This window comes from Hyperoodon ampullatus (assembly GCF_949752795.1).
Source record: "Hyperoodon ampullatus genome assembly, chromosome: 3".
In the NCBI taxonomy this organism is placed as follows: domain Eukaryota; kingdom Metazoa; phylum Chordata; class Mammalia; order Artiodactyla; family Ziphiidae; genus Hyperoodon; species Hyperoodon ampullatus.
This window is the reverse complement of record NC_136916.1, coordinates 177,140,190-177,165,548: the sequence shown is the minus strand read 5'-3', so window position 1 is coordinate 177,165,548 and position 25,359 is coordinate 177,140,190. Positions and strand designations below refer to the sequence as shown.

General features: G+C 54.3%; 1 protein-coding gene across 1 annotated transcript in view; it reads right to left on the bottom strand.

The window, feature by feature from the left end:
• Nucleotides 1-4,803: 4,803 nt before the first annotated feature.
• Nucleotides 4,804-25,359, bottom strand: part of TECPR2 (tectonin beta-propeller repeat containing 2) — a gene marked incomplete at both ends in the record, with an annotated part of 81,837 nt that continues 61,281 nt past the window's right edge. Inside the window, 3 exons of the mRNA XM_079700367.1 lie at nt 4,804-4,955; nt 5,276-5,425; nt 5,787-5,928. Of these exons, the coding sequence (XP_079556493.1) occupies nt 4,804-4,955; nt 5,276-5,425; nt 5,787-5,928 (444 nt within the window). The remainder of the gene's footprint in view (nt 4,956-5,275; nt 5,426-5,786; nt 5,929-25,359) is intronic.

Below are 25,359 nucleotides of genomic sequence, written 5' to 3'. Positions count from 1 at the left end.
CTTCCTTCATTCCATGAACCTTGTCTAAGGAAAAACCCCACTCCTGCCAGTACTGCCCCCGCCATGCCCACCCAGGGGCCCAGTGAACTTCCAACTCCGGAGAGGTCAGGGGCCAGAATCTCTGCAGCCCAGACACCTGTCGGGGAGGATGGAGGATGGGCTGCTCCTCCCCAAGGCACTGTGACCCTGTGCCTGGAGCCCGAGAGGGACACACAGCCCTGTGATGGCCTGTGGCCACAAGGCCCCCGCTCTGCCCCCACTTTGGCCGTGGTGGCATGACTGTGCCTCCTTTGTGTGCTAACTTACCCCATTACTACCTCGATATTCCCACTGACTTCCTTTCCTGTCAATTTCTTCAACTTTAAAATACTGTATTGAGAGCAGTTTCCTAAGTTACCTGGAATCCTGTTCAGAACAAGGGTGCTTCCTGAGGTCGGGACGGAGGGGAAACAGGCACGGTTGGGGAAGGCTTCTGCTCCAGAAGTGAGTGGGTGTGAAGCACCCCTGCTCCACGGTGACTGGTTTTGTCCTGCTACAGTTTAAAGTTGAGGCATACTTGACATCATAAATGCCCAGACTTTAAGTGTGTGGTTTGAGGGGTCATGACCGATGTCAACACACGTGTAACCATCCCAACCAAGGCAGAGGTTGAAGAGAAGAGATTTCTATCCTCAGTGATTTTTTTTTTTTTTTTAGCCACACTGTGCGGCTTGCGAGATCTTAGTTCCCCGACCAGGGACTGAATCCGGGGCCCAGGCAGTGAAAGCGAGGAGTCCTAACTGCTGGACCGCCAGGGAATTCCCACATCTCCAGTGACTTTTATAAAGAATTTCTGCTGATAGAATGCATGCTCATGGTACAACACTCGGATTGTGCAGAGAAATCCAGGGCAGGATGTGGCGGGGCCCCCTCCACGCAGCTCCCAGATAAAGAGGCTGCCCGCCTGCCTGGCAGCATCCCACCACCCAGACAACCACTGCTACTAGCATTTTGGTGTATTTTCTTATGTTTTTCCTCTATGCACATATATACATATGTTCAAATTTTTTTTCTATGCATACTTTTTCACATGACATCAGATCAAATCTAGTATTTAAAAACTTACTGTAGAGTAAGCATTTCCATATACTGTAAAACACTGTGTAAATACGATTTTTTGAGAAGCCTTTGGTGTTTACTTTGTGCTATTTGATTCAGCTAGCGCTGATATGATAAAGAGTTGATGTTAGAGAGAACTGAGTCTCTAAAATGTGAATTTTATTTATTTTTGGAATAAATAACACATTTACATGGCTCAAATTCAAACAATACAAAAAGGTACGCGCTACAGGTGACCACCAGGACCAGCTGCTCGTGTGGTGTCCTTCTGCCCCTCCCCTGCGCCTTGGAATGATGACAAGGATTTCAAACCCACCGAAAGTTACAAGAGTGTCCACTGGCATCACCTACCTCTCCCTGTATGTACGATCTCCTGCAAACTCACATGATCATTACCACGCCCAAGAGATTTAACGCTGCTATGATAAAACTGCATGACAGACTGCTCAGAACACATATCCCCCGGGAACACACATGCTTTGTAACAGCCGCATATACTGTTGCATGAGAGGAATGCTCCCGAAGGTCAGGTGTTTTTAGTGTTTCACAATTACAAACGATGCCGCGCTGTATGTTTAACCCTGACTTCGGATTTGTTCTTGAGGACAGGCTTCCAGAAGTAGGAGTTCCGGGGCTTGAGGGTTTTGAGGCTGCTGCTGGACTGTCGGTGGCTTTCCCAGAAGGGCTGTGCCCACGGGGGGCCCCTGCTTGCTCCATGTGCACCCCCGCCCTGGGCGCTCACTAAGCAGGGCCCTTTCATCTTTGTCCACACGTGTGTCTTCGGCGTTCCTCCGACTTGTTGCGATTATTTCCCCTTCTAATTTTATGCAGGGTTTTTAATTCACAGCATCTTTATATTTTGAAGAGATCAAATCTATATAGTATTTTCCTCTGACTTTTCCCACTACTTTTGAGTTTAGAAAGTGCTTGCCATCCAGAAGTCAGATACTGTTTTTTGCCCCCTAGTTTTAAGATTCTTTAATCCACGTAATGTTTATTTTGTCTGAATGGTTCAGTAGCGGGCCGCACCAGTTAACGGTGAAGTCACCGTCCCGCCCTCTCACCCGCGTGCCGCCCTCACCCCGTCAGCTCCCCGTGGGCCTCGCTGGGCTGCCCGACGTCACTGGCCCTTCCGTCCACGTCCTACTTCGTTGGCTGGCCCCCGTCATCACTCCTGGCAATCCTCATCTGTTTCTTCTTCTCAAGACGAGGTGGCGTCACACAGCACAGGTCTGGAGTCCCAGCGCTCCTTGTGTTCACTTAAGCAAGTTACTTCGCCTCTCTGAGTCTCACTGGGGCTAATGGTAGTTACCTCTCAGGGCCCTACTGAGGACGTGAAGCTGCACGCATGAGAGCCTCGCTGCGTATCTGGCACAGTCAAGGGGTGTGTCTGTGGCTATGAACATTGTTTTATGGATTCTTCTCTGCCTCCCCCAACAAAGAAAATCCCAGTGGGGATTTTGACAAATTGAGTGAAAGCCATAAATGCCTTTGGAAAGGACTGGTGTCTTTCTTTGCACAACGGCTGTGGTCGTCCATCAGGAATGCCGACTGCCATCCCAGTCCAGGCTCTCTTGAAGTCTTCAGTAAAGCTTGGCCAGCTCTCGACAGAGTCTGGCATTTCTTGTTCAGGGTGTTTCCTGGCACATGACGCATCCCGCTGCTGTCATGAACGTGACCTTTTTCCACGTGCTGGTTTCCACTAGGGCACTTCTGGTATCTGGTTTTGTGTCCTGGGTGGAGACTCAGGCCCAGGGTCTTGAGCCCCCAGAGCCTGCCCACAGCGGCACTGCTCCCTGCCTCTCGGTACGGCGTCCTCCCCAGGGCCACCTCTGCAGTGGCACCCCCCCAGGACAGCCCCCGGGCAAACTGGTCATGAAATGACATCTGCCCACACCCTGCTGGCCGTGGGGCTGGGCTAGCAACACCAGCAGCAGATTCTTCGCGGCACCAGTGGGAACAGCCTTCCTGAGTGCCTGCTCAGGGCACCTTCTCACCACTCAGACATCAGACTCGACTAGGCTCGGAAAAGTCTAGTTTATTGCACTGTCTCAAAGCACAACTAAAGAAAAAAAAAAGAAAGAAAACTGTACAAAGCACTGAGGCTACTAGTAGTTTAAAAGTATCAAACTAACTAGACTGGGGTTTAATTGCACTAAAGTCCCGTGGGTTCAGGAGAGCTCTGCCATCTGAGGAGCCGGGCAAGGCACAACATACGCAGAAGAGGAGCCTCAGCCAGCCTGGGCTCCCTCTGCTGTCACCAGACTTCTGAAAAAAAAAAGGGTTCTATAAAAGTGAAGTAGTAAGTAAGGTCTGGGATTTCAGCATCTTGTCCTCATTTAGACCTGGAAAACCTCCATCCTCATGGCTGGCTGCGTCCTGTCAGAGAACAAATCTTATCGCTCTTCACCTGTGGCCTGGGGGCTCCCGGACACACTTGCTTAGTAGAAAACAGGCATTGAGTAACTGGGCCCCGGGCCAAGGGCAGGCTAAAAAAAGCAGCCAGGCTGGAGTCCTTCCGTGGGGCTGCCTCCAAGAGGGAGGGGTGGCGGGCTCAGGGCGGATGCCTGGCTGGGCTGCCGAGTCCTACAGCTCCGATGCCAGCGACGAGGGTGGGCACTGCAGGCCGAGCCCATGGACTGAAGTCTGACGTGGCCACGCAGGCCCCAGTTTCAACCTTGTTGGGCACCCACCCAGATGCCCGCTGACAGTGTCTGGTTGCCACTTGCAGCCAGCAGGCAGGTCCCGTGGCTGCCCCACACATCGAGGACATGCGGGGCGGTGTCCATCCTCTGAAGCTGCAGCCGAGAACAGTGCAGGCTCAGGATAAACCAGGGGAAGGAATCAAAAGCCTTCCCCTGGTTTCAGAAAATACATTTCTCTTCTAAATTTGTAAGATCTGATTTCAAGTGAGGTATCTTATGTAGGTTTGTAATACAACAAACAAAAAAGGCAAGAATTAGTAGATTCATCCTCTGAAGGTGCTTCTGGTTTTCACGACGTCACCAGCAGCAGGGCTGAGTGTCACCCTAAGACATTCCTATGTCACTAACATGGCTAAGGTTCCCACGTCCCACCACACCTGCCTCGGGTACACACGCACACTTCCATATTCCAGGTCACCCACTGGCCTTTACTGTTCTGCTGGAGGCGAGCCCAGCCCCCTGGGAGCGGGCAGGGAGGGCGTGCGTGGCGTGTGCATGTTGCTATGTGTGTGTCCCCATCCTGGCACAGCTGGCTTCCCGTCTGGTGTGGCCAGCAGGGAATGGGCGCTGGGACCTGTGTCTCAGAGAGGAGGTGGGGGGACCCTGTGGTGGAGACGAAGCCATCCCAGGAACACATTCGGCAGGTGGACGGCACTGACCTTGGGCTCCACGGGCCTGGGAGTGGTCAGTGATGGGAAGGTGACCGCAGCAGACAGCGGTAACCGTAGTGCATGCAACTGGAGCAGCCACCGTCCCACTTGGGGACGGCCTCAGCGGGAGTTCAGAGGCACTGCTGCTACAGCAACGGCTCCGGACCTCTCGGCCGAGGCTGTGGGTTCTGGAACGAGACGGAAACAAACACGGAGGAAAGCAAGAGCGGGGCGTCCGACCTGGCTAGACGTGTCTGACGAGAGCGGGCGAGGTGTGTCCAAGGGCGAGTGACTCTAAACCGCCCGTGTCCGCCACACGAGTCTCGGCGGCCTCCCCGCCGAGAGCCCCTTCAGATGACCTCCCACTCGTCGTCCAGGTCCTCGGGGTGGGGGGTGGTGGCCTGGCTGCTCGGGGCGCCGCAGGAGTGGCTGAAAGTCCTAGTCAGCCGCTGCAGGAGGGAGCCGGGGGGGCCCACTGCCCACAGCTCATCTGACAAGGTCACTGCGGGGACAAGAGCCAGCCGCACGCCCGTTACTCCCCAGCCTGGCTCCACAACTGCACGCGCGCTGCCTAGCGGTGGGGCCCCGGGCACCCCCCAACCGGTGCCTAGGCTTCCTCAGCCTTCAAGGGGGTGGCCCGGCGCCCCGTCCTCTTCCCGGGAGACCCTGGCAGAGTCTGGACGCTGCGTGGCCCCCGGCAGGTGTGACCCTGGGATGGGCTCCCGTTTGGGTGAACCAGCCCCGTGGGAGCAGCACCGCCCCAGCCCCCCACCAGAGCCCCACTGACGTCATCCACGGGAGCCCCGGCGCCCTGGCACCTGCCTGTGAAACACGTCACGTGCCCGGGAATCTTCTTCCAGTAGTCTCCGGCAGGGTTTCTGTCGGTGACGCCGTACCGTCGGGCGAGATCCCCGTTGGGGCAGCGGGCCCACACAGTCCTGGCGCTCAGGGCCAGCTGGCAGGCCTGCAACCCTGCAGGCAAACGGAGCATCTGTCTGCCCTTGGCCCCGGCCGCGGAAGGGACGGACCGACCCTCCCCGCAAGCCTGCTCTCCTCCTGGCTGGGCACCGAGCGGAAGCCCAGGGAAAGGACGCCCTGTCTGCAGGGCCGGGAAGGCCGCAAGAGCCCAAGACCCAAGGACCAGAGCCCAGGCGGTCCGGAAACGGTCATCCGACAAGGAACCCCAAGGACACGGGCTGGCACTCTGCTTGTGGGGTGCCCATGCTGGGGAACACTGAGGTAGACGCTTGCTGTCACCTGCCTCAGCAGAGCCTCGGAAACAAACCAGGCCCCAGTGTGGCCGCAGTGGCCACCGCCCACCCAGCGCCCCTACCTGGCACGTGCTCCCAGTCGGTCCCCACCGGCATCTCCTCGGTGATCCCAACTCGGACATGCACGTTCCACCTGCTGTCTAGGGCCCACAGCATCTGGTCGCTGGGGCTGGAGTGGACGCTGACCAGGGCGACACCGGCGGGCTGGAAGCAGGAAGAGCCTTTCCTCAGGGAAGGAGGTGGGCGCACATGATTGGGGAGGGCAGGTCCCGCACCGCCCAGGGCAGCCCAGCACGGCAGGAGCAGCGGGCAAGGGCATGGGGAGACCAGGCCTGTCCCCAGAGCGCAGCCTCACAGGGACAGAAACGCCCCGAAGACCCAGGCCGAGGGACCTCCCACCAAGCAGGGAGCCCAACTCTTCAGTGCTGCATGTCCTGGGGAACAAAGATGGGCCAGGTGACAGGAGAAGGAAAAGACACGGGGGGAAGACCTGCGGGACGCCGGGCCAGGAGGGCCGGGCTGCGTTAACGGGCAGCGACAGACGGCAGGTGCCGCAGGGGAAAGGGAGGAGGCCGGGGCCTGGCCTCTGAGGGTCCTCACAAGCCCCTATTCACAGCTTCATGCTCGGAGAGAAAGCAAACATGGCCCAGTGTTGGCAGTGGGGGACTCTGGGTGGACCTGGGGCTATGGGAGTTACTGAAATCTGCAAGTTTTCCGTTGGTCTAAAGGTTTTCAAAATGAAAAGTTAAATTTTATAAATTATAAAGGTAAAAGACACCAAAAACTGCAGTTGCCATTGAGAGCGCTGGGACAGAGGGTCCGCGGGGGGGAGGCGTGTGGACCAGCCCGGGGGCTCGATCAGGGGCGGCTGGGCAGCCTGCGGAGGGTCGAGGCGGGTGTCTGTGGACATGGGTCTCCCCACTCATGCCCCCGAGCCCCCCTCTTCTGCTCTGCTTGTCATACAGACAGGGCCAGGCCGAGAGCCAGGCCGACTGTGCACAGCTGCCACAAGCTCCGCAGGAAACAGGAACCGGCAGGCGAGGAGGCCAGTGAGCCTGCTCAGCCTTGCTTTCGGGGAGGGGCGCCCTAGGCCCAGCATCCCCCCCACTCCCCACACTGCTTCAGAGAGGACGAGGGGCTGCGGGGAGCGGATGGAGGCCCTGCGATCGATCGGCACACCATGCTGGGCACAGACGCGGCTGACAGCGCCCTGTGTGCCTGTGGGAGATGCAATCAGAGCTCGTGGGCTCTCTCAGCTGAGGAGCATCCTAAATGCTTTTCAGGCAAGAACATAAATACTGAAAGCGCTCTTTGCTTTCCCATGACTGGTGTGGCTGTGACTTCTTCGGCTCTACGGAGACGGGGGTCTGTGCCCCTCCCCTGGAATCCGGCCTCTCACTTCTTTGACCAAAACAACATGGCAGAAGCATCCCACTGGCAGGGCCGAGCCTGGTCTCGAGGAGCAGGCAGCGTCAGCTTCTCCCCTCAGAGCTCAGCCGGCGTGGAGAAGTCTGTGGTGCGGAGGCCCCGCGGAGGGGAGAGAGGTGTGCGCGGCCCAGAGGCCCCGCCGCGGTGAAGCAGAGAGGAGCGGTCCATGCTGGACTCCGCCCGCATCCCAGCCCCAGAGTCCTGAGAGGTACGAGGAGTAAAGCGCTGCTCGAAGCCACGAACTTTCCAGGCAGTGGAGCAGTGGGAAGACAGAGAAGACGCTGTGATGTGGAGGCAGGGAAGAGCCGGCGGGCGGGGAGAAGCCCTCGGAGGAGGAGGAGGAGGAGGGCCGGAGGAGAACCGCCACTGGGCGGCCAGGGCGGGCCGGTGCCCCTTCTCTCTCCTCTCCCTCCTCGGGTTCCCATCATCTCCTGGACAGCTCTGAACCTGGACCCCCTTGGCCCCCCGGTCCCACTGCCCGGTTTGGGCACGGTCCTGCCTGCCACCCGCCAGTCACCAGGCTGCCCAGACACTGTGGGACCCCTCCTGCCTGCCTGCCTGCCTCGCTGCCACGTCTCCCGACTGCCCAGAGTACAGCGGGAACTCCTCGGCGTGACGCCCCTGCCTTCTCGGGGCCTCGGCCGGCCTGCCCTTCCCCCACACGCCCTCGTGTACAGGGCAGGTTGCAACCCACCCTGCACAACCCCACACAGCTCCTGGCCAGGGGAGCTACACCTGCCCGGGCTGAGCTCCCTGGATCCCAGAGTGCTGGGGGCATGGACGCGAGGCTCCCTGCTTCCCTCTGAGACGGTGCCTGAGCCCAGCCCTTCACTTGTTCTCATCCAATAAAAGGATAGCTTTTTACCGAAGGGTCACATACCTTTAAAAAACAACAGAAATCCTAAGTGTACAGCTCGGCGGGCTTTCAGGGCATGAGCGGCAGCCGCTCCCCCCCACCCCCGCCCCCAAACTCGATGATGTCAGGACGGGACTTGAACCTCGCTCCCATGGGAGGCGGTGGGAGGGGCAAGGACCTAAGCCAGTTCTCAAAGGACAGGAGAGCAGGAGCAGCTGGAATAAAAGCAGGGACGTTGCTGACTGCACATTACGAGGATGAGCAAGGCACCCGTATGGACACACCCTACGAGGGGTGTCATGCTGCAGCATTTCCCAGGCCGGGTTCCGCGGAACACCGTGCCACCCCCGCAGCTCTCGGATCGGCTGCTTCCTGGACACACACCTCCCCGTGAAGCCACGCGGTCGTTTGCTCAGCAAACGCTGAGCACCTCGGACGCTGGGCGCCGGGGAAACCTCCCCTGCAGACAAACCACGCGCCTGTCCTCACGGAGCCTGCATTCCACTGGGGTGGGCCAGGCAAACACACCAGGGCTGCGTCGTGTGACGGGAAGAGAGGGGCCAGGGGAACACCGCGGCAATGGGGTGCGGGGCTGGTCCTTGACCCTGCCGCCCCGGCGGGGGCGCGCCAGCCTGGAGGCCGGTGAGTGAGGAGGGAGAGGCGAGAAGGCAGCAGACTCCGTGCTAAGGGAGGCGTGGAGAGAGGAGTGACGTGAGCGGACACCGCTGCTGCGAGGACCGCCCTCAGGGGAGCTGGAAGGAGCGAGTCCCGTGCTGGAAGCTGGTGGAATCATCCAGGCGAGAGACAGCTCGGCTGGGCGCGCTGGGCAGGACCCAGGAGCCGCTGTCCCCGCTCTGATTCTCAGCACGGGCTGCTCACGCCAACCACCCTGAGGGCCCAGGCCTCGGCATGTGAAATGCCCCTGGTCGCTCTGGTGTCCAGTGGGGGTGGGCAGGCGGGGGCGGGGCTCTTTGAAAACACTTTAACTAACAGGATAATAAAGAAGCGGCGGGACGGGCTGGGCAGTGGTAGCAAGTGTTACTCAGAGGTCAGGAGGAACACAAAATGAGCCCATCAGCAGCCCCTGGAGGCCTGCAGAGGGGCGGTGGAGGGCACAGCCGGGGCCGTTGAGCCAGACTGCAAAGGGTTAAGAGGAGAAGGGCCACAGGGCAGGACGAGGCTGCTGGGTGCTACCTGGACAAGTCAGCTCGCTGGGGAGGGAGGGACGCAGGGAGGCCGGCTGTTAAGGTCCCAGGGTGGGAGGAGGGGCCGCTGGGGGGTGGGGGGCGGGGAGAGGAGCAGAGAACTTCTCCCTCAGAGACAGGCCTTGTCCCGGGAGGGCGGGAGGCGGCACAGAAGAGCTGGCAGCGCCCCCGCCCGCCCCACACGCTGCCACCATCCTCTGGGACACTGGCTCACGGCCCTGGCGATGTTCTGCGTCTTTTCCAGGTGTCTCAGTCACCTGTGTGTCCTGAAGGACAGTCAAACAGCAGGTCCCAAGGAGTGTTTGTCTGATAAAGTGGAGAGGAAGGAGGTTCTGGAAACTCACTGACTGGTGCTTCCCCGCCCGCCCGCCAGCCAGCCAGCCAGCCACTCAGCCATCATCGACCGGTCACTGCTCACCCTACCCACCCATCACCGTACCCGCCCACTCATGCCTCCACCGACCTCCCACCAACCCCAACCATCCAGCAGGTGTTTGGCTGAGCGCCTGCCCCGTGCCAGGCACTGTGCTGGGTGCTGGGGATCAATCTTCTTGACTCCTGGATCTTCAAGTCTGGCGAGAGACACGTCATTAATCAAAGTCACACGAGGACATGTAAGGCTGCCACAGGTAAGGGGAGCTACAGAGGTGAAGAACGTGGCGCTCCGAGAGCCCGTACCTGGGGTCAGACAGGCGGGCAGGCAGGGCTGCCCTGGGAGCTGCCGGCGAGGTGAGCCTGAAGGATGACCAGGAAAGAACCAGGAGAAAAGGGCAGGGAGGCGTGTGCCGGGGAGCAAGGGCGTATGCACAGGAGAGAGCGCGGCCTGAAGGGCCGAGGCTGGAGCGGTAGGGCAGGGCCGGCCACCACCTGCAAGGTCTGCCTCCTCAGTAGATCCAGCAAGGCCTGCTGGGCCCCAGGGCTCGGAGAGCAGAGGTGTTCAGACAGAGAGAGGTTTGGAAATGTATCCATCCGAGGTCTGATGGCAAGAAACAGGACGCAATGAACAAGAGGACCTCCCAGCCGAATGGAGGACTCAGTGCAGGTCAGACAGGCACACACCCTGGCCTCTGGGAGAAAAGGGGTTAAGGCGGAGGCAGTATGGAAAAGACAGGGAGATTCCATAAACGTCACCCATCCTCTGCCACCGCGAGAGCTCCTGAACTCGGCCCAAGAAATGCTGCTTCACAAAAGTCACCTGGAACAAATTCCAATGACCTTACTCCCAGAGGTCAAGCAGGGCCAAAATGCCAAGAGGGGCTGAACAGGAAGTAGCTGTGAAGACCACTCCTGCCCACAAACTGGCCATTTTCAAACTACGAAACTCGCTCCTGCTGAACCTCAGACCCCTCCCTAGGGAAGATGGGTGGGTAAGGCCAGAGTGGTTCTCAAACCTTGGAGTCCCTGGGACTCGTGGGGGACCTTGTTAAACTGGCACATTCCTGGGCTTGGGGCCAGACCTTCCACATCAGACTTCAGGGCTGGAGCCCAGAAGTGACTAAACAAGCCCTCCTCTGTGCGCTACCTGCTGTAAGACAGTGCTCCACACTGTGAAGTAGACAAGGCAGTACTACCCAACGCGGTCTACAGATCTCAGTGAAATCCCTACCAAAATCCCACCTGGTATTCTTACAGAAACGGAAGAGCTGATCCTAAAATTTGTATGGAATTACAAGGGACCCTGAACAGCCAAAACAATCTTGAAAAAAAAAACACAGTTGGGGGCTTCCCTGGTGGCGCAGTGGTTGAGAGTCCGCCTGCCGATGCAGGGGACACGGGTTCATGCCCTGGTCTGGGAAGATCCCACATGCCGCGGAGCGGCTGGGCCTATGAGCCATGGCCGTTGAGCCTGCGCGTCCGGAGCCTGTGCTCCGCAACGGGAGAGGCCACAACAGTGAGAGGCCCACATACCGCAAAAAAAAAAAAAAAACAGTTGGAAGACTCACACTGCCTGATTTCAAAACTATTATAAAGCTACAGTAATCAAACAGTGTGATACTGACATAAGGATAGACATGTAAATCAGTGGAATAGAATTGAGAGTTCAGAAAAAAATCTATACAGCCAAGTAATTTTTGACAAGGTTGCCAAGATCATTCAATGAGAAAAGGGTAGTCTTCAACAAATGGTGCTAGGAAAACTGGACAGCACACACATAAGGGAATGAGGCTGGACCCTTAACTCACACGGTATATAAAATTAACTTGATATGGATCAAAAATAAACGTAAGGGCTTCCTTGATGGCACAGTGGTTAAGAATCCGTCTGCCAATGCAGGGGACATGGGTTCGAGTCCTGGTCCGGGAAGATCCCACATGCCACGGAGCAACTAAGCCCGTGCGCCACAACTACTGAGCCTGCACTCTAGAGGCCACGAGCCACAACTACTGAGCCCACGTGCCACAACTACTGAAGCCCAAGCGCCTAGAGTCCGTGCTCTGCAACAAGAGAAGCCACCACAATGAGAAGCCCGCACACCGCAACAAAGAGTAGCTCCCGCTCGCCACAACTAGAGAAAGCTCATGCGCAGCAACGAAAACCAAAAATGCAGCCAGTAAATAAATAAGTAAATAAATTAATTAATATAAGAGCTAAATCTGGCAATGGTTTCTTAGATATGGCACCAATAACAAAAAAGATAAATTGGACCTCATCAAAATTAAAAAGTTTTGTACATCAAAGGACACCATAAAGAAAGTGAAAAAACCCATAGAATAGGAGAAAATATCTCCAAATCATACATCTGATAAAGGTCTAGTATCTAGAATTAAAAACTCTTTAGGGGCTTCTCTGGTGGCACAGTGGTTGAGAGTCTGCCTGCCTATGCAGGGGACACGGGTTCGTGCCCCGGTCCGGGAAGATCCCACATGCCGTGGAGCGGCTGGGCCCGTGAGCCATGGCCGCTGAGCCTGCGCGTCCGGAGCCTGTGCTCCGCGGCGGGAGAGGCCACAACAGTGAGAGGCCCGCATACCGCAAAAAAAAAAAAACAAAAAAAAAAAACAAAGACAACTGAACTTTAAAAAGGTCAAAGGACTTGAATGGACATTTCTCTGAAGATGTACACATGGCCAACAAACATATGAAAAGATATTCGACGTCATTAGTCATTTAGGGAGATATAAATGAAAACCACAGTGAGGCATCATTTCACACCCACTAGGATGGCTAAAAAAAGAAAATGGAAAACATGTATTGGTAAGGATATGGAGAAACAGGAATTCTCATATATGCTGCTGTGGGTGTCAAATGGTGCAGCTGTTGTGGAAAACAGTTTGGCAGTTCCTCCAAGGTTAAACATAGAATTACCATACAACCCAGAAATCCCACTCCTAGATATATACCTAAGGAACTGGAAGAGATGTTCAAACAGAAGCTACAGAATGTTCATGACAACACTCTTAACAACAGCCAAAAAGCGGAAACCACCCAAATGTCCACCAACTGATGAGTGGGTAAACAAAATGTGGTCTTATCCATACAATGGAATAGCATTCAGCAATAAAAAGGAATGAGGGGCTTCCCTGGTGTCGCAGTGGTTGAGAGTCCGCCTGCCGATGCAGGGGACGCGAGTTCGTGCCCTGGTCCGGGAAGATCCCACATGCCGCGCAGTGGCTGGGCCCGTGAGCCATGGCCGCTGAGCCTGCGCGTCCGGAGCCTGTGCTCCGCAACGGGAGAGGCCACAACAGTGAGAGGCCCGCGTACAGGAATTAAAAAAAAAAAAAAAAAAAAAAGGAATGAAGTACTGATACTGATACAACATGGATGAACCTCAAAAACATGATGCTCAGGGCTTCCCTGGTGGCCTAGTGGTTAAGAATGTCTTGCAATACAGGGGACGCTGGTACAATCCCTGGTTGGGGAACTAAGATCCCACATGCCGTAAGGCAACTAAGTCCATGCCTCTCAACTAGAGAGCCAACGAAAGATCCCATGTGCCACAACTAAGACCCGACGCAGCCAATAAATAAATAAATAAATATTTAAAAAAAAAATGATGCTCAGTGAATGAAGCCAATCACAAGAGGCCACATATTGTGTGACTCCATTTATATGAAACATCCAGGAGAGAAAAATCCATACAGAAAGAAGGCAGATTAGTGGTTGCCAGGGGTTGGGGGGGCGGGAGGAACGGAGAGGGACTGCTACTGGGTGCAGGGCTTCCTTCTGGGATGATGAAACTGCTCTGCAATCACACAGTGATAAAAGTTACACAACGTTGTGAATGCCCTGAATGCCACTGATGGTAAATTTTATGTATGTGTATTTTATCACATTTTTTTTCTTTTAAATAAATTTATTTACTTATTTATTTTTGGCTGTGTTGGGTCTTCGTTGCTGTGCTGGACTTTCTCTAATTGCCACGAGTGGGGACTACTCTTTGTTGCGGTGCGTGGGCTTCTCACTGCGGTGGCTCCTCTTATTGCAGAGCACGGGCTCTAGGTGTGTGGGCTCAGTAGTTGTGGCATGCGGGCTCAGTAGTTGTGGCATGCAGGCTCAGTAGTTGTGGCTCATGGGCTCTAGAGTGCAGGCTCAGTAGTTGTGGAGCACAGGCTTAGCTGCTCCACGGCATGTGGGATCTTCCCAGACCAGGGCTTGAACCCGTGTCCCCAGCATCGGCAGGTGGATTCTTAACCACTGCGCCACCAGGGAAGCCCCTACCACAATTTTTTAAAAAACAAAAAGTAGACAGGCCTTGGTTGTGACAATGTACTATCGTTTTGCAAGATGTCATCACTGGGGGAGACTGGTACACAGGGTCTCTATTATTTCCTACAAATGCATGTGAATCTGCAGTTTTCACAATAAAAATCTCAATGAGAAAAAAAAGCAGGCAGCCTAGAATTTTGGTTTATTCATATTCAAAACTTCATAAAAATGAAAAAAAGAAAGAAGGATGCAATTTGTAAAATGGAATAAATAAGGAATTTAAGATTTAAAATCATTTGGAAATGCTAAAAAATTATGTATAATCTTGGTGTGCTTCCAAAGTCTGTGAGACAGTATGTGTGTGTGTACGTGTGCAAGTGTGTGAGTGTGTGTGGGTGTGCGCCTGTTTCTGCTTATTTTTTTTTTTTTTTTTTTGCAGTACATGGGCCTCTCACTGCTGTGGCCTCTCCCGTTGCGGAGCACAGGCTCCGGACGTGCAGGCTCAGCGGCCATGGCTCACGGGCCCAGCCGCTCCGCGGCATGTGGGATCTTCCCGGACCAGGGCACGAACCCGTGTCTCCTGCATCGGCAGGCGGACTCTCAACCACTGCGCCACCAGGGAAGCCCCCTCTGCTTATTTTTAAGTGTCCTTTAAAGATGAGCTGCAGTGCGGGTGATGGGGAGGGAGCCACACCCCCTTTCTGGAAGCACTCAGATCACAGCCACCAACCTGCTTTGATATTTACAAATCAAAGGGGCTGCTCGTGACTGTAAACACCCCATGTTCTCAAAAGATAAGCACTTGTTACTCATTATTATGAACAAGTAACACCAGTGTTACAGGACACACCATTACTCTCTCCCATTAACTGAGAGACTCTCCACAATTTACAAACTGAGATGTTGAAGTTAAGGGGTGAAGTTTCCACGGGATGGGCTGCTCCCAAACCGGGACTCCAAAGGCTCTGCTGCTGTGCGCACCGGCCTGGGGGCCCAGAGTGACCGTTCTCAGGTTAAGGGATTCATCTTAGCTGCCAGATGCAGCGAAAATACAGCTGAGTTTAGATAACATGAACTGGAAATGTGACAGGTTCTGTGTTTCCTGGAATCAAGACAAGCTTGTTTTCGAGGTACATGCAGTACTTGTTAACTCTGACTCCAAGTTGTCTCGTATATTCCCCCAAGAATTTGGACTACAGTCACTAAGTTAGCTGTGGTAAGACCACACGCTCTGAAGACCACACATACAGATGGCCAAAAAGCACATGAAAAGATGCTAAAAATCACTAATTATTAGAGAAATGCAAATCAACATGACTATGAGGTATCACCTCACACCGGTCAGAATGGCCATCATCAAAAAGTCTACAAACAATAAATGCTGGAGAAGGTGTGGAGAAAAGGGAACCCTCCTACACTGTTGGTGGGAATGTAAATTGGTGCAGCCACTATGGAGAACCGTATGGAGGTTCCTCAGAAAACTAAAAGCAGAACTACCATATGACCCAGCAATCCCACTCCTAGGCATATCTGGAGAAAACCATAATTTGAAAGGATGCATGCACCCCAGTGTTCACTGCAGCACTATTTATAATAGTCAGGACATGGAAGCAACCTAAATTTCTCTGTCCATTGACAGAGAAATGGATAAAGAAGATGTGGTACATATATACAATGGAATGTTACTCAGCCATAAAAAAAGAACAAAATAATGTCATTTGCAGCAACATGGATGGACCTAGAGATTGTCATACTGAGTGAAGTATGTCAGACACAGAAAGACAAATATCATATGATATCACTTATATGTGGAATCTAAAAAAAGGATGCACATGAACTTAATTACAAAATAGAAACAGAGTCACAGATGTAGAAAACAAACTTGTGGTTACCAGGGGATGGGGGGAGGAATAAATGGGAGATTGGGATGGACACATACACACTACTATATATAAAATAGATAACTAATAAGAACCTACTGTATAGCCCAGGGAACTCTACTCAGTACTCTGTAATGGCCTATATGGGAACAGAATCTAAAAAAGAGTGGATATATGTGTATGTATAACTGATTCACTTTGCTGTACAGCAGAAACTAACACACAGCATTGTAAATCAACTACACTCCAATAAAAAAAAAAAAAAGACCACACACTCATAGGATAAATGACTCTGGTAATCACAGACAATGGAGAGATACAGCTGATGGCTCTGGTCACCGGTCACCCGCCCCTCCACTGGTGGCAGCTGAGGCAGGCAGAAGTGTGCAACCCAGAGGTCGTCCACCCCTCCCTCAGCTATTTTCACTAACATTGGTTTTCTACCCAATTTCGTGAGACTGCAAGCTTGGCCCCTGTGGTGTGTGGCCTCAATTGCTTCAGGGGCCTCTGAACTGGTCTCCATCCTACCTGGGGCTGCAGGATAATCTGCACTGGGCATGTAACTGTCTTGCACCATTGGCCATGGTCCCTGCTACCTGCAGGGTAACCCCCGCGCCCCATAGCCCTGCACCCTCTCCCAGCAGCACCCCCTTTCTGGCCTCACGGTTGGCCAGGCCCAACAGCGCTGGGCTTTGGCTCTAAGCAAACAGGACTTTGCACCCCACCTCTGGATTCCCCTTGGCAAGGCTGCTGCTAAAACCCTCCCTGCTCACAAACTGCCTGCTTCACTGGCCTCCTGAAGGACCCCCTGCCCCATCTCCCAGCCTGAAGGGGCCCCATCCAGGCTCATCCCACCAGGCCTTCCCCAGTGTGCCCCCCATACCCCACTCCCCCAGGGGCTGGGCAGACTCGGAATCCGTCACGCTTTTCCATTTTCACAGCCCGCAAAGCTCCAAGTGTGGCTAGTCTCACAGAGCCTCTGCTCAAGAAACCCTCATGCAACTGGCATATCGGGGGCAGCAAGGCTCAGGAACCCCACGTGAGGAGAGGGAGGGCAGCACAACCAACTCCAGCTCAAGAGAAAACACAGCCTCTTACTAAAAAGCTCTGGCTTTTCTGAATCAAGGGCTCACCAAAACCGATTTGGGGCTGGAAGGGATGCAGGAGACGGGCTAAGCCCAACCCCCTCGTATCCTGGGTGAGAAAACTGACAAAACTCAGGCTGAGAAGTGAGGGTCCTGCCCATGGCTCTGGGGCTCAGACCAGAGTTCTCCAGACTTGTAGCAGACTAAGCCTTTGTCCCAAGGAACACACACACACACACACACACACACACACACACACACACACTTCCCTCAGCCAGAATGTGAATAAATCCAGGAGAAAAGAAAAAAAATTGAAAATTTTGCAGCCAAAGGTAATGTTTATCTAGACAGATCCTTCTGGTATGGACTTTATGTGACCTTCGATAAAATTCAGCAGGAATGTTTCAGGAACACCAAGGTGGATGAATCGGAGAGCCTGCAGAGCAGCACAGACCCCACCGCGAAGATGCCTCCTGGAGAGAAGCCCTAACCCCCCCGCGGTGGCCAGCCGCGCTTTCCTGATCCCCTCCCTCCCCCTCCAGGCTGTGCCCTCCTTCTGTCCTAATGAACCCTGAATCCACCTAACATTTGTGTCACGCCGTGAACTCTGCCTTTCCTCGAGGATCTGGGGTCTGGGCCGAGCACCCCGAGGCTGCTGTAGGGAAGCCCTCAGGCCGTCCCTGGGCATGTGGCCCCAGAGCTGTTGCCCTTCCTGAGGTCCGTCTGGTCGTTTTAGTTCTTCCGCGCTTCCTCCTGTAGGGGGTCCTCGAGCTGCCTCTGGTCTATTCCTTCTCGTTTCACATAAGCTTCAATCCTGGACACCAGTGCTAACAGCCTGTATTTAAAGTACCAGCAGGCTCTCAGACACTTCGGCCTTCAACTCAGCGTGTGACCCGGGGCAGATCCCCTCCTCCTTGGGCTCTGGAGGACGAGCAGGTGACCTGCGAGGCTCCCCTACCAGGTTTTCACGCTCTGAGTCTGGGACACAGCAGTTCTGGCTGCCCTGGGCCTGCCGTGCCGCCCAGTGGTCTCCCCCGAGGCCTGCGAGCCCCGCTCTGCGCGCTGCCTTGGACCCCTGTGGCAGGCACCCAGGGCAGGTGCACGGGAGCAGCTCTGCTAGTACTGGTGGAACACGTTTGGCTGAAGTATAGGATTTTATCTGGAGAATGAGTTGCACTGCTAAAACTGCTGACCCAGCTGAGTGAGGCCACCAGATGCCGGGCTCTGGATGGGAGCAAAGTTCCTCTGCTGCTTTCTTCCTCTAGTTGGCCGACTGCAAAGCCAGAGGACCTCCCCCCTGGGGATTCCTGCGCCGGCTCCTGCAATCTCCTCGGCCCCCGCATCTGGTCTGAATCCAGCAAGACACAGCATCTGCTAATTGCAGGGGGATGTGCTAAAGAAAAACACTCAGAAACAGGTTTCCCGGGCAGCTGTTCCGTTCCGTTCTTCCTGAGCAGGGGCTGGTGAGGTCGGCCGTGATCGCTCTTTCTGTTCACCACCGGGGAGCGGACCCCAGCCTGGACGACTGTGCCTGTGGTCAGCAGCAGGGCTCCAGCGTTGCTGTGATACGAGGTCTGCAGAAACTCTATCCCACGGCGCAGGTGCCTCCAAGAGCTTCTCACATTCAGCTGCTCAACTGAATGCCTGGTGCTGAGGCCCTGCTCACCGGCTGCTGCCCAGGCAGCCTGGGGCTGGCCATCCAGAGCAGCAAAGCCCAGAAGGGAAAAGTCCCTGGAGGTGACCCTGTGGTTTGCTCCCCTGGGACCGCATGCAGACCCTTCCTGGTACTCGCACACACCTGTCAGCTGGGACAGATCCCTGGGTGTTTGTTTTAACCTCTGGGTCATCGGGTGTTAGAGACTGGTGAGCGGACTGCTGCAGGGCTGGGGAGGCCCATCTGTACCCTGGCGGCCCTGGACTGGGGGTCACAGCCTTCCGGAATGAGAAGAAAGGTTTAGGGTCAAATACCCCAGGGAAGGCTAATGTTTCTTAGGAACAGGGCTTGAGGGGATGAAAGCTCAAAACAACAGGTGTTCAAACGGAGCCATGGGAAAAAAGGCGACGTGGGGAGAAAAGTAAAGAAGTGGCAGAAAACCAATTGCCCTCAAAGTGGGGCCGCTCCGTCCAACAGCGTTAGACTCCGTTTTTGGAGGTCTTCTCCCTCACCTGCAGGCAGCACCACTGTGTTCGTCAACGACTCAGTGTGTAACAGAGAGCTCCACCGACAACTCGACACCACTCAGAGACGCGCAGAGGATCAAAGGGAAATGGACAGGAGGGAGGGGGCATCCTCTGAGGAGCCCTACCACCATGAGTGTGGAGCTGGAAGGGAGGACCTGCACCATGGCTCTCAGCACTGGGTGTGTGTCTGAATCACCTGCAGAACTTTGAAAAGCCCACAGCCTCCTGGGCAATGATAACAGAAGGAACACACGCATCTATCCTTGCAGTCCCTTCTGAAAGAAACAACACTACAGCGAGAGTGGAAGAGGTTTTTTTTTGTTTGTTTAAGTTCAAATCTCACAAGGATAATGACAAGAGGAGAAAAGTGCCACACAACTTTGGAGGCTGGAAAGTGGAGAATGAGCAGGAAAGGACTCAGCAGCTGAGAGCAGGGACCCCCCAGCAAACCACGCAGCCCGATCGCCATGCAGAGACCACAGCCAGCAAGTCTCACGCACGCTCAGGGGCCCCAGCCATGCTTGTGGGCCCCCCGCTTACACCAAGGTCACCAACGTCTACGGAAAGTCTCTGCGTGGAGAAGACAGCGGAGAGACAGAAAGCAGGCAACTCAAGGGACACGGAGACCACGCATGGGAAGAAACTTCAAAAACATCCTTGAGGGCAAGAGAAGACTCGACCACTGTGAAACAGCAAAAGGAGCGTCCAGAAATTTAAAATATAATCACAGAGGAATTCCCTGGCGGTCCAGTGATGAGGACTCCATGCTCTCACTCCCGAGGGCCTGGGTTCAACCCCTGGTCAGGGAACTAAGATCCCACAAGCCTCACAGTGTGGCCAAAAAAAAGTGTATGTTTGTGTGTGTGTGTGTGTGTGTGTATGTACGTGTGTGTGTATATTTTTATAGAAATAACCCAATAGCGGGATTGCAGGATAAAGAAGATAAAAACATAAAGAGAAAGGAAATAGGAGAGAAAAGGTAAGAAAAGTAGAGGCCACTTTAGGAAGTCCACAGTACGAAAGCAGGACGCCCAGAAAGAGCACACAGAGATGGGAGGGGCAGAGGCCAGAAGGTGACTGCCAGCATGGGAACAGGACACATCCCAAGACAAACGCCGTGAGCTCCAGGCTGAAAGGGCTCCTGGCACGAGGATAAAACAGGCTCCCCCAGGCACACATCACTCTGCTCTCAGAACGCTGGGAACAAACAGATCTTACAAACTTCCAGAGAGAAAAAGCAGGTCAAGTATCAAGGATCAGGTATCAGAATGGCTTCAGACTTCTCAACAGCAATACTGGACACCAGGAGATGACAGAAGAAGACCTTAAAATTCTAAAGGAAGTCTATTTCCAACCTAGACTGCTATACTCATACAAGGTCAAGGATGGATGTGGGCAAAGACTTTCAGACACACAATGCGTCCAAAAGTTACCTCTATAAACCCTTCTCAGGAACCGACCGGAGGATAAACTCCACCAAAAAAAGAGACAGAAAGAGGAAGACACAGGATCCAGGAGAGAAGGGATCCAAAGCACGAGCAAGGCAAAGGGAGCCCAGGAAGACAGAGTGATCAGGCCAGAGGGCCGGCCAAAGCATCCAGGACAGATGACTCCAAGAAGAATGGGATGGAGCCCACATGTCCAAGTGTACGGAAGGGAAACGGGCACAGCTAGCAGGGAGAGTCTGGGGTTGAATATGTAAAACACAGAAAACCAGATGGGAAAAAAAGACAACGATCGAGCCCAGGGAAAACAGAGAGTCGTGCGGACAAGCAAACGGAGTGCAGTTTACTGCCCGGCTCAGCTCTGAAGGGCGTGCTCCCCATCACAGCACCGCAGCTCCCGAGGATGGAGGCAGGGAGACGGGCGCACGGCTGGGGGGACAGGCACCCTTCCCTTCCAGCAGGAGTCAACCGAAAACCCCTAGAGCTAGAAGGATAGAGACGCAGCTCCCTAGGAAGTTACTCAGGGAGATGACGCCAAAAGAAAGGAGTTCTCTAGACGGGAGAAGAGGGGCGGGGAGACGCGTTTCCTGTAGCACACCTGTAGAACCAGCTGACGTGCAACCTGTGTAGTTACGTGTGTGACTCTGATTAAAATAAGAACCAACCAACCAAGATGCCTGAGCCCCATCCCGCTGAGCTGATCTCCAGGGGAGGGACCCAGGCCTGGACATTCTCAGCAGGAACCTCAGCCGGTCCCCAGGTGGATGTGGATTCTTCACTTTACTGGTCAGGAGATGAAGGGCCAGTGAGTTTGGACAACTTGCCCAAGGTCATTTGGTCTCAAATGGAAAAAAATAACTTAGTTCAGGTTCTTTTGACTTCAAATAGCAGACTCTGACACTGGAGGTCCTGGCTGGCAGAGCCCCAGAGGCCGCTGTGGCCCCGAGCACTGTCCCCTGCTGCTGAGGGGGAAATGCCACCACACCTTCCCGCCATGTCAGCGAGACCTGACGGGTCAGCAACAGAGCTGGCAGGCACAACGGGGGCAGCCGGTCTCGTCACCGAGAGAAGGCCTGGACCCCAACACACACTGGCTTCCTGTGCCCCAAACATTTGGCGTCGGGGTCCCCACTCACCTGCCACCCCAGCCCTGCGTCTCACAGACGTGCACTCTGGATCCAGGGAGCCAGGCCGAAGAGTTTCACGGCTCACTGCAGGCCTTCCTCACCTAGAGCCTGTCGCGCCCCAGCCGTTGGGGACACCCACTGCCCCTGGAGTCAACGGCAAACTCTCCAGGCCAAGGGCCAACCCCCCCAGAACCTGAGCCCAAGGACCTCTTGAGTCTCCCCTGTCACATGATGCCCGTCCTGCATCCTACCCTCCCAGAGGGTCTTGCCGGGTACGACTAGGATTTAGAGCCGAGAGGCACAAGAAACTGATGTCTCACCAGGCTCGGGATGGTCCCCAAGAATGGACTGTCCCCAACAACGAACTGTCCTGCCCAAAGCACCACGGAGCAGCACTTTTCCCTACTCAGAAACACTGGGCCAAATGAATTATTTGCTGGCCAGTGGAAGTGCCCACTGGGTCTGCCAGGCCCAGTTCAAGGACTACATCGTCCACGGGAGCCAGAGCTGGCAACCCCTGGTGACCTGGGTTTCCTTCCTGGCTTCCTTCATCTCCCTCCAGGGACGGCCTCCCTCACCCCTGCTTCCCTGCAGCGCCCAGCACAGCCCCGTGCACTCTCGCATTCCTTTAAACTTTTTTACTGTCTGATACATTTTCAACAGCTCTACAGGGCTATGACTCACATATAATAAAACACACACATTTAAAGCGTACAATTTGTGGGAACTCCCTGGCGGTCCAGTGGTTAGAACTCGGCATTTTCACTGCTGGGACCTGGGTTCAATCCCTGGCTGGGGAACTAAGATCCTACAAACCGCGTGGCGCAGCCAAAAAAAAAGGGAGGGGGGGTACAATTTGATCCTCGCTGCCATATGTCTGCACTGCTGACACCACCCCGCACCCTCCTTCGTGACCCCTTCCAATCCTGCTGCCCTCAGAGGTCCCCGAGCAACCACTGCTCTCTGGAACTACAGATGAGTCAGCGTTCTCTAAATCTCATGTAAATTAATCATTATAATATGTATTATTTTTCCACCTGACTTCTTCACTCAACACAATTATTTCATCAAGTTCTGGATATTTTCAGCCATATTTCCTCAAGTATTTTTCCTGTCACCTCCCCCTCTCTTCTTTGGAACTCTGACTACATTTATATTAGGCCACGGGAAGTTGTCCTGTGCTCACTCATGCCCTGCATGTTTTTTCCAGTCTCTTTTCTCCCTGTTTCAGTTTGGAAGCTTTTTATCACTGTGTCTTTGAGCTCACCACTCTTTTCTCCTGCAGTGTCTACACTGCCGCTGATCTCATCCAGGGTATTTGCATCTCAGGGATTACAACTTTTATCCCTGAAAGTTTGATTTGGGTCTTTTTTATGGCTCCCATTTTTCTACCTAACGTGTGCCATCTTGCCCCAGCTTCTAGAACATAAAGGATAAAGCCATAACAACTGTTGTAATGCCCTGCCTATGCATTTCATTTATTTATTTATTTTTTGGCCGCGCCGTGTGGCTTGCCGGATCTTAGCTCCCCAACCAGGGATTGAATCCGGGCCCTTGGCAATGAAAGCACCAAGTCTTAACCCCTGGACCGCCAGGGAAGTCCCCAGCCGTGATTATTATAATAACCGTCATTGTGATAATCTGCTAAGCAGACTCTTCATAAGGGCGGGTGCCACCCCTGCTTCACTCCCCTATGCAGCCTCACTGTCTGAACTGGACACAGTCAAGCTTCCACTGTCATAAACAGCATACAAACAAAGAGCTTTGGGAACATTTCTGATTATTTCCCAAGACTGATTCTTATTAGATCATTCAGTTATGAACTTACTCCATAAGTAATATAAGTTCATTGCAAGATATTCACAAAATAGAAGTGAATTAAAGGAAGAAAAACAATCAGCCACAACAGCACCACACAGCTATAACCACGGCTATCATTTTGCTGTATATCTTTATAGATTTTTTTCAATGTACACACAATTTTAAAAAAATATTTACTTATTTTTGGCTGTGTCGGGTCTTACTTGCGGCACATGGGATCTTCTGTTGTGGCACGTGGGCTCTTTGTTGCGGCACGCAGGATCCAGAGCACGTGGGCTCTGTAGTTGCAGCACACAGGCTCTCTAGTTGTGGCCCGCAGGCTCCATAGTTGTGGCACACAGGCCCACTTGCCCCATGGCATGTGGGATCTTAGTTCCCTGACCAGGGATCAAACCCACGTCCCCCGCACTGGAAGGCGGATTCTTAACCATTGGACCACCACGGAAGTCCCGAACATAATTTTACTTTTTTTTTAAACATAAACAGAATCATCAGACATACTTGGTAACTGACATTTTTATTCTCCATGGGAAGAAAACCTCCTTTGGGAAGCATCGTGGAGGGGATGTCGCTGCCTGTGCTGCACGCATCCTGCAGAACTCAACTTGGGCCTCAGCATGAACCCCTGGCAACATCCTCAGGAGCAGGGACCTCCTAGACACTAAGCGTGTAACTGGCAACGCTGTTCTCTTTCTCTTATTAAAGAACCGGGACTGTCAGACGCGACTGTGTCTCACGTGTGGCACACGGAGCTCTGAGCTCCCTGTCCCGGGTGCCGTGTCGCGTCTCCGTGTGGTCTCGCTCACCAGGATGTGGGGAGGGATGTGGTGCCCCGAATGCAGGGAGAGGAAGGTGGTTTAACTGCCCCCGAGGTCTGGTACTTTATGTCAGGAGGGAGCACGGTCTTCAGAACACCCCAAAATTCTTAGAAGCAGGCGGCTGGTTGGACCTGCGGAGCTGGGCTTCGGGGTGTGGGTGCCCCACTCCTTCTGCCATCTCCATCCCCTGTGTCTGTGACCTACGCCAGCCGAGGAGGAAGTATGAGCAGCATCCAGGGTCACCCAGAGCCGCCCTGGACGGGAGCAGAGAGTGACAGCAGCTCTCCCTGAGCCCTGCGCGCTGCTGGTGTCCTGAGACGAGTCAATGGAAGGCCCAGCAGGGGTGGGGGACTTCTCTAACCCTAACGCCTCTCCAGCGCAAGCCTTCCTGACGCTAGCTGTGAACTTCTCTAAAGATCTGGATGTGTAAAGCAGCATCAAGTTCTGTGCCCGCTGGCAGCATCTGCGAGCATGGCATTCTCATGGGATTACCTGTTACCATGTTTGCATATTTATTTTGGTTTTTTTTTTTTTTTTGCGGTACGCGGGCCTCTCACTGTTGTGGCCTCTCCTGTTGCGGAGCACAGGCTCCGGACGCGCAGGCTCAGCGGCCATGGCTCATGGGCCCAGCCGCTCCGTGGCATGTGGGATCCTCCCGGACCGGGGCACGAACCCGTGTCCCCTGCATCGGCAGGCGGACTCTCAACCACTGCGCCACCAGGGAAGCCCTATTTTGGTTTTTTTTCTGTTCATATAGCTAAAAATACCCAAAGCAGCTGAGTTTAAAGTAAGTTTTTAAGTGTTCGTTTGGCCATTTACCAGTCATATTAGTCTTAGTTTTCCTAGTTTCTCTCTTTTCCAGGAAAAGCTATAATCCAGGCAGAGTAAACGACCCCGGAGACCAGATGGGCCAGTCCACACAGGAAGAGGCAGCTGGAGGCTCCCCTATGGGAGGCCAGGAGACTGGGCGGGCTAGGGAAGAGCAGGGGCTGCTCTGGAGGCAGAGGGGGCAAAGGAAGGGCAGAGAGGGTCCTCTGAAGGAAGAGGCGGGGCCAGGGCGGGTGGGGCTAGCTGGACGAGCCTCGTCCCCTCGGGCACACAGTGCCCCCAGTGCAGCGAAATCACAGCATCAACTGCGCTCGCTT